General features: G+C 36.8%; 1 protein-coding gene across 3 annotated transcripts in view; it reads right to left on the bottom strand.

The window, feature by feature from the left end:
• Window positions 1-14,264, bottom strand: part of TMPRSS15 (transmembrane serine protease 15) — a 131,950-nt gene that overhangs the window by 26,669 nt on the left and 91,017 nt on the right. For all 3 annotated transcript variants that reach the window (XM_053565816.1, XM_053565817.1, XM_053565818.1), the window contains one exon: window positions 871-966. In XM_053565816.1, coding sequence (XP_053421791.1) covers window positions 871-966 — 96 coding nt within the window. The remainder of the gene's footprint in view (window positions 1-870; window positions 967-14,264) is intronic.

Genomic DNA, 14,264 nt, shown 5'->3' with positions numbered 1-14,264 from the left:
CAAACAGGAGTAAAGACATAATCTAAGCAGATCTTTGAATACAAGAAGGATGCTGGTTTTTAATACTTCAGTAAAGACCACAGAAGTAAACTTTTACTTTTTACAGTTTAAAAGTAAGCCTTTAATTTTTTTTTTTTTTGCAGTTTTTGGCTGGGGCCGGGTTTGAACCTACCACCTCCAGTATATGGGGCCAGTGCCCTACTCCTTGAGCCATAGGCACTATCCTAAAAATTTTTGAAAAGCAGAAGAGCATAAGTAGGAGCAACTAGAAGTCTAGACTTCTTCATTTAATATTCACATCCAATTGTTCTATTTAAGGAAAAAAAATACATATCATGATTCCTTCCCACTCCTTCTTTTGATGATAGCAAATTTGCGTTTGTTGTTCTCTTTAGTTTGACCAACACTGGACATACTTATCCCAAGTCCCACAATTTCTATCTGTGTGATTTAATTATTTATGAATCTGAGGGTAAGGATAAAAAAAGGAATAGAATTAAAACTTTTCAGTTTCTTTCTTTTTTTTTGCAGTTTTTGGCTGGGGCTGGGCTTGAACCCACTACCTCCAGCATATGGGGCTGGTGCCCTACCTCTTTGATCCACAGGCACCGCCCTAAAACCTTTCAATTTTATCAGTGTACCAGACAATTACATATATAATACCTCATTTGACCATAAATGAGGGTTAAACAATGTTATCAGATAGGATCAAATGGATGCTGTTTGAGATTACCTGAAGCATAATATATCCAATAACTTTCAGTACTATCTAGCCAGTATGTGGAAGCATTCAAATATGACCATCCTAAAAAAACCTGTCTTCTTTCTGGTCCATGTACAAGTACTCTAAGGACATATTTCAGGACCCACCTAGGTGTTAGTATTAAGCTGCCATTAGCTGCTGTGCTCAGTTTAACAAATGGTCCACTTTGGGTTGAGGAAATTGGCAATGATGAGTTTCCACCCCTAGGAGAAAAGGACATATAAATGAAAACACAGACAACACCATAAACTACATTTATTTTCTTAATACTATGGACCTTGAAAGAAGTGATGAGATTCCATACAAAGGGGTTGACATTTTAATATAAACCTTCAAATATGTTCCTATCTAAAGGATGATGTTAATCACTAGATTACCCATATGACTTGTAATTTTAACATTTGCAAAATACTTCTGGTCTTTGTTTGCATACTACATATTATTTTACAAATAAAATCATTGCATATATCACTTGGCTATCTTATTTTTTGTTTGCATACTTACATATTATTTTACAAAGTTAAAATCATTGCATATATCACTTGGCTATCTTATTTTTTTAATTTGACTTTTGTATGCTATCCAATAGTTTCCATAATGTCCAGTTTAAAGGACCATTTTACAGAATTTCTGCATTGCAATTTATTAAGTCTTTCTCTTGTTGAGTACAATTCATCTTTCAAAAATTGCATGGTGCCTAAGAACAACATAGAAAAAGATCTTCAGTGTTTTTTAACCAATTTTTTTCTCTTTATATTTCTTTCAACTCAAATGCTAACAAGCCCCAATTTTAAATCAGAAGCCATGTGATTGCTTTAAAAGAGAGTGGATGTAGTCTAGACCTGTGTCAATAAGTGACCCATCACAGGGTGGGGAAAGACACCTTCATATGATGAAACCTGGCTTATTGTACACTCAAAGAATCCCCAACAATAAAAAAAAAAAAGATATTTGTTGTTGTTATACTTGAAGATTTCTCTTAATTAACCTCATGCTGTTTCTTAGACTCAGCTGGGGAAGTTTAGCTTTCAATTCTTCATTTTATTTACTGCCTTTTATTTATTGAAGATTTTAATCTTCACATAAAAACATGTCCTTAGTCTGGAAAGACCTGATTCCTGCTACATTCTAGTGTCAGCTTGGAGGTGATGTGGTTCTTAACTTTTTTTTTCTTTTAATTTCAGATTGATATGAGGGTACAAATGTTCAGGTTACATTGTTTTCATTTCTAAGGTGAAGTTCAAGTTGTGGTTGAGCCCTTCCCCCAAGGGGCGTCCTGAACACTCCCACATTGTGCACATTAGGTGAGTTCCCAACAATCACCCTTCCTCCTCCTGCCTATCACACTCCCTTCTCCCTCATATAGAAAAACACTATACTTGTGTTTTTCTTTTTGTGGGTGTGTGGTTGTTTGCATATCAGTTTCATATTAGTATTGAGTACATTGGATACTTTTTTTTCCATCCTTGTGATACTTTACTAAGAAGAATGTGTTTCAACTGGATCCAGGCAAACACAAAAGAGTCTCCATCTTTTCTTATGGCTGAAGAGCACTCCATGTGTATACATATATCACAGTTTGTTAATCCATTCATGGGTTGATGGCCCTTGGGTTACTTGCACATCTTGGCAATTGTGAATTGAGCTTCAATAAACACTCTAGTGGGAACATCCTTGTGGTAAAATGATTTTTTTTCTTCTGGGTAGGTAATGAGATTGAGGGGAATGAAAGGTCCCCTTTTATTTCTTTGAGAATTCTCATACTTCTCTTTATAGAGTTTGTACTAATTCGCAACTTTTGACATAGTGTGGTGGACCAATCCATTGCCTCTTCAACAGAAGGCCTGACGTCTTCCCCAGACTCTAGCTAACACTGAACCTTTCCTATCGCTATAAGGGATTTTCAAGAACACTCAAAGCCATTAGTGATCGATTAGATTAAAAGAACTAGAGAGCGGGTGATTCTTCTCTCTTTCGATGCCTTGAATATCTGAAAGTGTCTGTCTGGTACCTTTCATCTGCTCAACAGAGAGCAGGGGCAATGGAAGCTTTATCTAACGTTCCTGAATTTAGCATTTTTCAGTTTTTTGTAAACAGGTATAAATGACTCAAGCCATTACCACTCCTTTAATAAAGGCTGTAACGAATTCACCAAAAGAAAGATGACCCTTGTTATCGTTAGTAAGCTGCTTCCTCCATGTGGGCAAAAGAATCATCTCAAGTATTTATATAAAATGTATTTGCTACAGCTTAGAAAACAAAATAGGCCTGAAAACTTCACCAAAGCAAGTTTACATTTAAGGATTCACACATGTAGAAAGGGCAGAATGTGGATGAAAATAGATCTTATTTGGTGTTGAATTTTTAGCATTGGTGCAGCTTCTGGCAAAATTCCTTATACCAGTGTTGGCTTTTAAAAACACCAAGGTATGCTTCTCCAACTGAAGACTCTCAGTTACGTTTATCATGAGTGCAGGCCCAAAAATATCATTGGAATTGATTAGTGACCATCTTTGCTGCAAGGTGTATATGGTGGGTCACAGTTGATCTCTAATCTTGACAGCCCTTTTCTTGCATCTGTCAACATTCCCAGTCTCATCATTCTGCTGAATGCTGCAAGTGTTAAACATCCTTCTGGATGGTCTTCTCTGTCCCTGACTCTCCCTGACATATTCTCAAAGTTCTGTTCTCTAAACAAGCAGCATCAGCCTCGGGAAAAAGGGAATGCATTGGACGCATAAACTCCCCAGCCTTGCTCCTGGCCAGCTTAATGAGAAACTCTGGAAGGAGAGTATCCAGCCACCTGAGTTTTAGCAAGGTCCCCAAAATTCTGGGCCTGCTGTAGTCAAGGGACTATGTCATATCATGGCATCTTTTTCTTCTGCCTGTACAAGGCTCTGCTCTTTGACTTCCAAAGGGACTTCTAGTTACCTGATAATCTGATTTGAAGCATTCATGGCTAAATGGAAGAACATTTCAAAGGATACATTATTAAAATATATATTTCACTGTAGTCCCAGTTACTCGGGAGGCTGAGGCAAGAGAATTGCCTAAGCTCAAGACCTGGAGGTTGCTGTGAGCTGTGATGCCATAGCACTCTATTGAGGGCAACAAAGTGAGGCTCTGTCTCTAAAAAAATAAATAAATAAAATATATTTCAGAAATATGGATTTTAGACTCTTTAATTATCTATAGCTATCCTTCTTCCCTATCCCTTAGATATCTCTTTCAAAACTGAGACTGAAGGAATGTATTAATGTCTCAGAAAATTCAAAACCTTAACAAAAATTTAACTGAAAGAATATTGGAAAATTATTTATAATTTTCTTTTTTCTAGCCTATTTAATACACATTTACTACTTCCAAGCACTACAGTGGGATTGGTGGTGAATTTTTTTTTTGACACATGCCTATGCTGGAAAGGAAGACTAGAAACAAATCTTTGAAAATATCAGGTATTAATACCCAATTTTTCTACCATGGGATTCTCCAGTTGCCAGACGGTGGTATTTTCAGTATCCAGTTCAGAAAATTAGTGATATATGTACACATGGGATTAAGACCGAAATTTGAGAGCGTCTTTTGTACAGTGAAAGCCTCAAATTTAATATGAGAAAGCAGGTGTATTTTGAAACAGCGGTTTGTTCAGTTGTTTAGAATAGCTGGACAAAACATCGTTTCAAAAATAGTTTATGAATTTCTCACATAAATAAATTTTCATACCAACTATTGTTATAAGCAACCTTATAGGGACTATTAGAACATAGGAACATTTTTCCAGGTGTCAGTACTACCAGTTAGAATTTGAGGTTTTGAATGAACTACCTGCATTTCAAATCCCAAGTCACACTCATTCTTTTACCGACTGAACACAACTTATTTTAATTTGCATTCACAGTCAACATAATATAATGCACCAGAGAATTTTACACCCAACTATTCCTTATTTTAAAGAATAATGGGCAATACAATAAATAATACACTAAAATGTTCTTGGAAAAGTAAAAGATTAGCAAGCCTTTGTTAGTCATTTATTTTTGAAAGACAAAAATCTCAGAACTACTGAAAAAATGAATGAAGAGAGAATATATTATATTGCATTCTGCAAGTAAATCTCTGCAATGGAGCTTCTCCTGGCATTACTTTCCTTTTTTTACCAGGAAATTAGTTGCTAAATTTTGGAGAGGCTCTCCGAGAAGATTACAACTAGTGTGTGAATTTTTTAAACCTTAAAAGTGCTCCATTATCTGCAGATTTAGATAATTCAAACAGTGGTTTGAAATCAGTGGAAGTTGACTATCGCACAGAAGCACCATAGAGCATTAGCTTGCTGACAAACTGATGCCCCATGGGAACTTATTTCTAAACCTTTATTACCATTTTTATGGGTTATGCAACCTCCAAGGGACTTCAGGAAAACTTTATTCCATGTGAGAAAAGATGCAGCCATTATCATTTCTGAGGTCATAGATAGAGTGCAAATATATACATGTAGCTGAATTCTGGGGAGAGAAAAAAGGATATCCCAAGGCCACTTGCACGGTATTAAATCTTCTGCCTCTCTTCTCTTTCCCTCCTTAGCTTTCTTCTCTTTTGTCTCTCTCCTCAGACTGTATTTGCTGTGATAAGAATTCTTCCCTGGAGCAGGAGCTTAGGTAGGGATGTTTTAAGCCTTTGGACACACTAAAGCTCAAAAGAATAATACTGCACACTGCAAAGACGCAGCAAGACACTCTAGCTCATTTCACACCCCAAAAGGTTTAAGTATGGAATAGAGGCAGGTGGGATTAGCCTGAAAGGACTTTTGGAGAAGGATGGACCTTTCTTTTCACATTAGAAGGAAAGAAGGAGCGTGATTTAGCAGGACAGAAGGCAGGGGAGAGCATTTTTATAGGCAGAGGAATGGTGGCTGGAAGGGATTAGATAGCAAATTGCCCCATTAGGAGAGTAAAGCATGCAGGCAGGTAAGTAAACACAGTCCTAAGCAAACCTGCACTCATTTCAATGACAATTGTTTATTCATCACCCACATTTATAGCAGCAATACACCTACCCTATGATAGTATTTAGCAAACAAGGGAGTTTAAATAAATCTCGATTTTCTCACTTCAACCCTTAAACGTTGGTGATACTTATGCCGAAGTAAAGAAATGCTAGCAAAAATCACCTTAAGATAATTTTTCTTCCTTCGTGCAAGCTACAGTATTAAGAGAAAAAGAGAAATGGATGGATGAGTCCAGTAGCTGTTCTCTGTTGTTTTACAGATACGTGTGGATGGTTTTATAGAGGAATCAACCTGCTATCATCTCCTTCCTACCAAAAACATCAATGGGGGAAATGATTCTTCTAGATCACCACAAATGCAGGTTCTCTCCAAGGACAACATCTTGGACACCTTGGGCGACATTAGCTACTATCACATTAGTTCCTTAACTTCTATTAAATATATTTGGTTAGTTTTGAGGAGGAAGCATATGACAACGCATATCCACATTTGCTATGAATTTTTCTCAGTGCGTATATTTTTCATTGCAGTATCACTTTGTAAGGACATATATGTAAAATTCCCCTTAGAATTTAGTGTCAAACAAAATCTGTCTTCCCTATGGAACTCCTAGCATACATCTTATCTCATAATGAAATTTGTATGGTTTTTAATGTGTTTAAAATTTTTTTTTTTTGCATGAGTTTCCAAGAATCTCTGATATGTTAACTATTATACTGACCTTGGCTATTTTGTAGATTTGCCTCTTTATTTCTCTGGAGTTTGAGTTCATGTAGTATTCTATTAACCTTACCTCATATGCCCTTTTTTTTTTTTACACTGCAGTTTCTTTTGGATGAAAAAAAGAAAATGAAAGAAAATCATGGAGTAAGAAGGAAGGAAACAGAACGTGAGAAAGGAAGAATGAAAATAGGAAAGGAGGAAGAAGAAGGAAAATTAAAGGGAGGGAGGAGAAGGAATGTTATTTCACTGGATTTTATCAATTTTTTAAAACATTTGTTCTTGGTTTCATAGACTATACCACAGTTGGAAACACTTTTTTAAAAGAGAAATAGACTGGGCAAGGAAAGTTTTGTTATAAATTTCATAGGGCTAAGGTTTTCTCCTGAACTTACTTGTTTCTGTTTTAGAATATGGAAGACCCCTCTTACTCCAAATAACATGACCTGGGAAATCATAAAGGACACTGATTTGGAGAAAATATGTTCTTTTGTTGTTTTTATGTAACAGAATAAATACCTTTATGCTGCAAAAAATTGTTGATAGGTGATTTAAAATTATACCAAAACATAAAAAAGATTTTTCTTTATGTTATTTTATTTTATTTTATTTTTTTATTATTAAATCATAGCTATGTACATTAATGCGATCATGGGGCACCATACACTGGTTTTATAGACTGTTTGACACATTTTCATCACACTGGTTAGCATAGCCTTCCTGGCATTTTCTTAGTTATTGTGTTAAGACATTTACATTCTACATTTACTAAGTTTCACATATGCCCTTGTAAGATGCACTGCAGGTGTAATCCCACCAATCACCCTCCCTCTGCCCACCTCCCCCCTCCCTCCCCTCCCTTTCCCCCTTCCCCCTATTGTTAGGTTGTAACTGGGTTATAGCTTTCATGTGAAAGCCATTAATTAGTTTCATAGTAGTGCTGAGTACATTGGATACTTTTTCTTCCATTCTTGAGATACTTTACTAAGAAGAATATGTTCCAGCTCCATCCATGTAAACATGAAAGAGGTAAAGTCTCCATCTTTCTTTAAGGCTGTATAATATTCCATGGTGTACATATACCACAATTTATTAATCCATTCGTGGATTGATGGGCACTTGGGCTTTTTCCATGACTTAGCAATTATGAATTGGGCTGCAATAAACATTCTGGTACAAATATCTTTGTTATAATGTGATTTTTGGTCTTCTGGGTATACGCCTTGCAGAGGAATTATAGGATTGAATGGCAGATATATTTTTAGATCTCTAAGTGTTCTCCAAACATCTTTCGAAAAGGAATGTATTAATTTACATTTCCACCAGCAGTGTAGAAGTGTTCCCTTTTCTCCACATCCACACCAAGATCTCTGGTCTTGGGATTTTGCGATATGGGCTAATCTTACTGGAGTTAGATGATATCTCAAAGTAGTTTTGATTTGCATTTCTCTGATGATTAAAGATGATGAGCATTTTTTCATATGTCTGTGGGCCGTGCAACTGTCTTCTTCAGAGAAGTTTCTCTTAAGTCCCTCACCCAGCTTGCGATGGGATCACTTGTTCTTTTCTTGCTTATACTTTTGTGTTCTCTGTGGATTCTGGTTATTAAACCTTTTTCGGAGACATAACCTGCAAATATCTTCTTCCATTCTGAGGGCTGTTTGCTTGCTTTACTTACTGTGTTCTTGGCTGTGCAGAAGCTTTTTAGTTTGGTCAGGTCCCAGTAGTGAATCAACAATGTTGATTCTTCCCAGCCATGAGCATGGTATGTTTTTCCATTTGTTAACACTTTCAGCTATTTGTTTTCTTAGAGTTTCATAGTTCTCTTTATAGAGATCTTTCATGTCCTTTGTTAGATAAACTCCCAAATATTTCATCTTCTTTGGCACTACTTTTGTGAATGGAATAGAGTCCTTAACTGTTTTTTCAGCTTGACTATTGTTGGTATATATAAAGGCTACCGATTTATGGATGTTGATTTTGTAACCTGAGACACTGCTGTATTCCTTGATCGTTTTAAGAGTTTTGTAGTAGAATCCATGGTGTTTTCCAGATATACAATCATATCATCTGTGAAGAGGAAAGTTTGATCTCTTCTGACCCTATATGGATACCCTTGATCGCCTTTTCTTCCCTAATTGCTGTGGCTAAAACTTCCATTACAATGTTAAAGAGCAGTGGAGACAATGGCTAGCCTTGTCTGGTTCCTGACCTGAGTGGAAATGATTTGAATTTAACTCTATTCAATACGATATTGGCTGTGGATTTGCTATAGATGGCCTCTGTTAGTTTAGGAAATGTCCCTTCTATACCAATTTTCTTAAGTGTTGTGATCATGAAGGAATGCTGGATATTATCAAAAGCTTTTTCTGCACCAATTGAGAGAATCATATGGTCTTTGGTTTTTAATTTGTTTAGGTGCTTAATTATACTTATAGAATTATGTATATGGAACCAGCCTTGAGACCCCGGGATAAAACTGACTTGAATGATGCATAATTTGCTTGATGTGTTGCTGGATTCTGTTTCTTAGGATCTTGTTGAATATTTTTGCATCTATTTTCATTAGTAATATTGGTCTATAATTTTCTTTTCTTGTTGGGTCTTTTCCTGCTTTGGGGATCAGGGTGATGTTTGCTTCATAGAATGTGTTGGGTAGTCTTCCTTCTTTTTCTACCTTTTGGAACAGGTTGAGTAATATAGGTACTAATTCCTCTTTAAAGGTTTGGTAGAATTCTGATGTGAAGCCATCTGGTCCCAGGATTTTCTTTTTAGGGAGGTTTTGTATGGTTGATGCTATTTCAGAACTTGATATGGGCCTGTTCAACATTTCCATTTGATTCTGGCTAAGTTTTGGAAGGTGCCGTGCTTCCAAGTATTGGTCAATTTCCTTCAGATTTTCATATTTCTGAGAATGAAGTTTCTTATAATATTCATTAAGGATTTTTTGAATTTCTGAGGAGTCTGTTGTTATTTTGTCTTTGTCGTTTCTGATTGATGAGATTAGAGATTTTACTTCTTTTTTCCTGGTTAGGTTAGCCAAAGGTTTATCTATTATATGGACTTTTTCAAAAAACCAACTTTTGGATTTATTGATCTGTTGTATAATTCTTATGTTTTCAATTCCATTTAATTCTGCTCTAATTTTGGTTATTTCTTTTCTTCTATTAGGTTTGGGGTTGGAATGTTCTTCCTTTTCCAGTTGCTTGAGATGTCCCATTAAGTTGTTAACTTCCTCTCTTTCCGTTCTCTTGAGGAAGACTTGCAGTGCTATAAGTTTCCCTCTTAGGATTGCCTTTGCTGTATCCCAGAGGTTCTGATAATTCGTGTCTTCATGTCTTTTTGTTCCAAGAATTTGGCAATTTCCTTCTTAACCTCATCTCTGACCCAGCTATCATTCAGCATAAGGTTATTTAACTTTCATGTTTTTGTATGAGTATGCAGATTCCTGTTGTTACTGAGTTCAAATTTTATTCCATGGTGGTCCGAGAAGATGCAAGGAATAATTTCTATTCCTTTAAATTTACTGAGGTTAGACTTGTGACCTAAGATGTGATCAATTTTGGAGTATGTTTTGTGGGCTGATGACAAGTATGTGTATTCAGTTTTTTTGGGATGAAATGTTCTGTAGATGTCTGCTAAATCCAAATGTTGGATAGTTAGGTTTAAATCTAAAATTTCTTTGCTCAGCTTCTTATTGGAGGATCGATCCTACACTGCCAAGGAGCATTGAAATCTCCAACTATTATGAAGTTGGAGGAAATCAAGTTGCTCATGTCTGTTAGAGTTTCTCTTATAAATTGAGGTATATTCTGGTTGGGTGCATAGATATTAATAATTGAAATCTCATCATATTGAGTATTACCCTTAACAAATATGAAGTGACCTTTGTTATCCTTCCTTACTTTTGTTGTTTTAAAGCCTATTGTATCTGCAAATAGAATTGCAACACCTGCTTTTTTCTGATTACCATTTGCCTGAAATATGGATGACCATCCTTTCACCCTGAGTCTATATTATCTGTTAATGTAATATTTGACTCTTGTATGCAGCAAATATCTGGCCTGAGTTTTTGTATCCAGTCAGCTAACCTGTGCCTCTTTAGAGGACAGTGTAAGCTGTTCACATTAATGGAGAATATTGATAAGTCTGGTAAAATTTTGGGTATCGAGTTTTTTGAAAGTCCAGTGGACATTTTTAATCCTTTCACTTTATTTTTGTGGTAGAGGATTGGGCTTGTCATTATGGAGGATAGGTTTGAGAATATCCTGAAGAGCTGGTTTGGTTATGGCAAATTTCTTCAACATATGAATGTCATTATAGTATTTAATTTCTCATACTCAATTTAGCTGGATAAATGAATGAAACTCAGTTTAGCTGGATACAGGATCCAGGGTTGAAAGTTATTTTGCTTTAGGAGATTAAAAGTCAATGACCAGGGCGGCGCCTGTGGCTCAAGGAGTAGGGCGCCGGTCCCATATGCCGGAGGTGGTGGGTTCAAACCCAGCCCCGGCCAAAAAAAAAAAAAAAGTCAATGACCACCTTCTTCTGGCTTGAAAAGTTTCAGCAGAGAGATCTGCAATCATTCTAATATTCTTCCCTTTGTAGGTAATGGATTTCTTACGTCTGGCTGCTTTCATAATTTTCTTCTTTATATTAAATTTAGTGAAGTTAATTATGATATGCCTGGGGGATGTCTTATTCAGACTGAGTCATGCTGGGGTTCTGAAACTGTCTGCTATCTGAATTTCAGAATCTCTTGGCATGTCTGGAAAATTCTCTTTCATAATTTCACAGAGAAGGGCCTCTGTGCCTTGCAAGGCCACTTCATCACTTTCAGGGATTCCAATGAGGCAGATATTACCCTTCTTTGAATTATCCCAGAGCTGTCTGAGAGAATGATCCGTTTTTGCTCTGCATTTCTCTTCCTCTTTGAGAGTTTGGGAGCATTCAAAGGCTTTGTCTTCAATGTCAGAAATCCTTTCTTCTGCTTGCTCCACTCTGTTACTGAGGTCTTCTACTGTATTTTTCAGATCTTTGAGGGCTGCAAAATCTTGCTTCAGTGCGTCAAAACTTTGGTGGTTTTGTCTTTAAATTCATTAAATTCTTGAGAGAACTTTTGAATTTCTCCTCAAATTTCTAATTCTTAATTTTGAATTGCTCCTCGAATTTCTAATTTCATTTTCCTCCATTCTATTCATCTTGTTTTCAATCCAAATTCTGAATCTGATTTCTGACATCTTGGCCAGCTGTTTATGAATGGGATCTTCAATTATATCTGCCATATATTTCCTGGGTTGGGGGGGGTTGATCTATTCTGGTTATTCATGTTACCAGAGTTTTTCTGCTGATTCCGCCCCATGATTGTTTTATACCATTTGATTTTCCCCCTGGAGCTTTGTCAAGAACCCATACAGTGCTATGGCCTGAGAAACTGGAGACCTCTTTGTTGTAGTGGGGCTAAGTGGTTCTGTCTTGTTTTCAGCTGGTCTCTGTTCGACCCTAGTGAAACAGTTACTCTGGGTTGAAGTCTCAGCTGTGGAGAAATACCAGCAATTAAGTCACCCCACCCACAACAGGCAACAATTGGAAAAGGAAAATCAAACCTTCGTACAACCACACACCCAGAGCACCACCTGAATAGTCGTCGGGCGATTGGCTCAGTTCAAAAAGTCCAAATCAATTGTCTCAATCAGTACCTATCTCAGGTGGGAGAGTTTAAAAGGTCTCTGGCAACTGGATTGCATGGGTCTGGTGACTACTCAGAAATGGCTTGCTCTGGTGCTTCATGGAGTCAGGAGGACCCACTCAGCAAATAGATCAGTCTGGAAAGTTGATGCCTCCTTCCCCACCTTGCACCTCTGTCAGACCCAGTCACTGATAGCCCCACAGGGCTGTGACTCAGTTGCCTGTAGTGAACAGATACTCCAGGAGTTTGTACCTGCCTGAATCACAAAGAAATCTATTTCTGCTCAGCCAGGCTGCTGCGCTCTGCCTCTATCTAGGAGGTGGAGGTGAGGCCTGACAACCTCGGGCACTTGATGGAGGCTGGCGGGGTGTTCACTCAGTTCCATCCCCACCCCTGATTGATGTTACTGACAGAACAGAACAGGACAACTTTGTGGGAATTTGTTAATGTCCCTGCTAAATTCCCCTGCAGAAGAGAAGCTGTTTTGAGTTCCCAGAGCCTGCGCCTCAGGCCCTGTCTTTGCTCCTACAGGTTTGTATTTGGTTAGCTGTCAGTTCTAGCCACCTGTCTTCCTTTGTAAAATTAGCAAGTTACAATGAATCATTTGAGGCCAAAGGAAGTAGTTGTATTTTTTTTCTACTTATTTCCATATCCCGTCTTTGTTGTTATTTTGTGTTCTGAGTTGTGGAGGGATAAATTAAGGCTTTTGTGATAAATTACGGCTTTCTCCACATAGTTTAAAATTTTGAAACAATGCTAGAAAATATAGGCAAGAACACAGTCAGAGGGCGGGCACATGGCTTACGCCTATGATCCTAGCACTTTGGGAAGCTGAGGCGGGTGCATCGCCTGAGCTCAGGAGTTCAAGACCAGCCTGAGCAAGATCGAGACCCCATTGGTGTGTGTCTCTAGTCTCCCAGCTACTTGGGAGGCTGAGGCAAGAGAATCGCTTAAGCCAAAGAGTTCGAGATTGCTGTTAACTATGATGCCACAGCACTGTACCAAGGGCAGTGAAGTGAGACTTTATCTTAAAAAACAAAAAAACACAATCATTTCCCACCAACTTGTTAAATTAATAGAAAAATTACCTTTGCAGATTTTCAAGACTCAGTACTAAATTGTGTAAACAAATTTGTTGTGCTTAGATAGGAATTTAAATCATACACTCTATTCATTTGAAAGTCTTATTTAAAAAAAAAACAACACTTTGCTTTTTCCTCCTAAAATTTTTAAAATACCTCTGCAGTGGAAGAACACTGAAATAATTCCATTGCTTATTTGCGTTTGAGAATATAAATCCTAATTTGATATTTCTTTTTTTTAATTTAATTTTATTTTCTACTTTATTATTATTATTTTTTATTGTTGGGGATTCATTGAGGGTACAATAAGCCAGGTTACACTGATTGCAATTGTTAGGTAAAGTCCCTCTTGTAATCATGTCTTGATATTTCTAATATGTGAAATGAAGATATCTGACACAGGACTATTGTGGGATTTAAAATTTAACACCAACTTCTCATAGACTACCTTATTGAGACATAAATAATTAACTCTGGTTTTAAGATATTAGCATTTCCTAAATTCTGTAAAGTTCTACGGAACTAATAACTTTTTCCAACTTTTAATGGCTCAACCAGGCAAATCAACCGCATCCTTTATATATGGGGTTAGTAACAGAGTAATGCTCTTTCCTAGGAAATGCCATTTAAAAAAATCACTATTCTGTGTTTCTTTAACGCTTATTCTTGCATCATTATTTTCTTTCATACTTTGATCAAAAATATGAAAATGTTATTCAAAGTACATTTTTACTTAAGCATGTTATAAATGGCAGAGAATGAAAATATTTGATATAAAAAAGGAAAGCCTAATGAAATAGGTCTCCTATGATTTACTAGAATCTGTGGGGAATTGCATTTCCTACCCTATCTGCATAAATAATCTTGAGAGACTACAGTGCCTTTTTAATAAATTGACTCCTAAATTACTTTCCACTGCACCAAATACACATCATTTAAACTTGCTAAGTTTTCTTTCAGTTACCATGCACCAGTCTAGACAAATTCTCATTGAGGCTATAACTT

This window comes from Nycticebus coucang, chromosome 16 (genome assembly GCF_027406575.1).
Source record: "Nycticebus coucang isolate mNycCou1 chromosome 16, mNycCou1.pri, whole genome shotgun sequence".
Taxonomy (NCBI): domain Eukaryota; kingdom Metazoa; phylum Chordata; class Mammalia; order Primates; family Lorisidae; genus Nycticebus; species Nycticebus coucang.
This window is presented reverse-complemented; position numbering and strand designations above follow the sequence as displayed.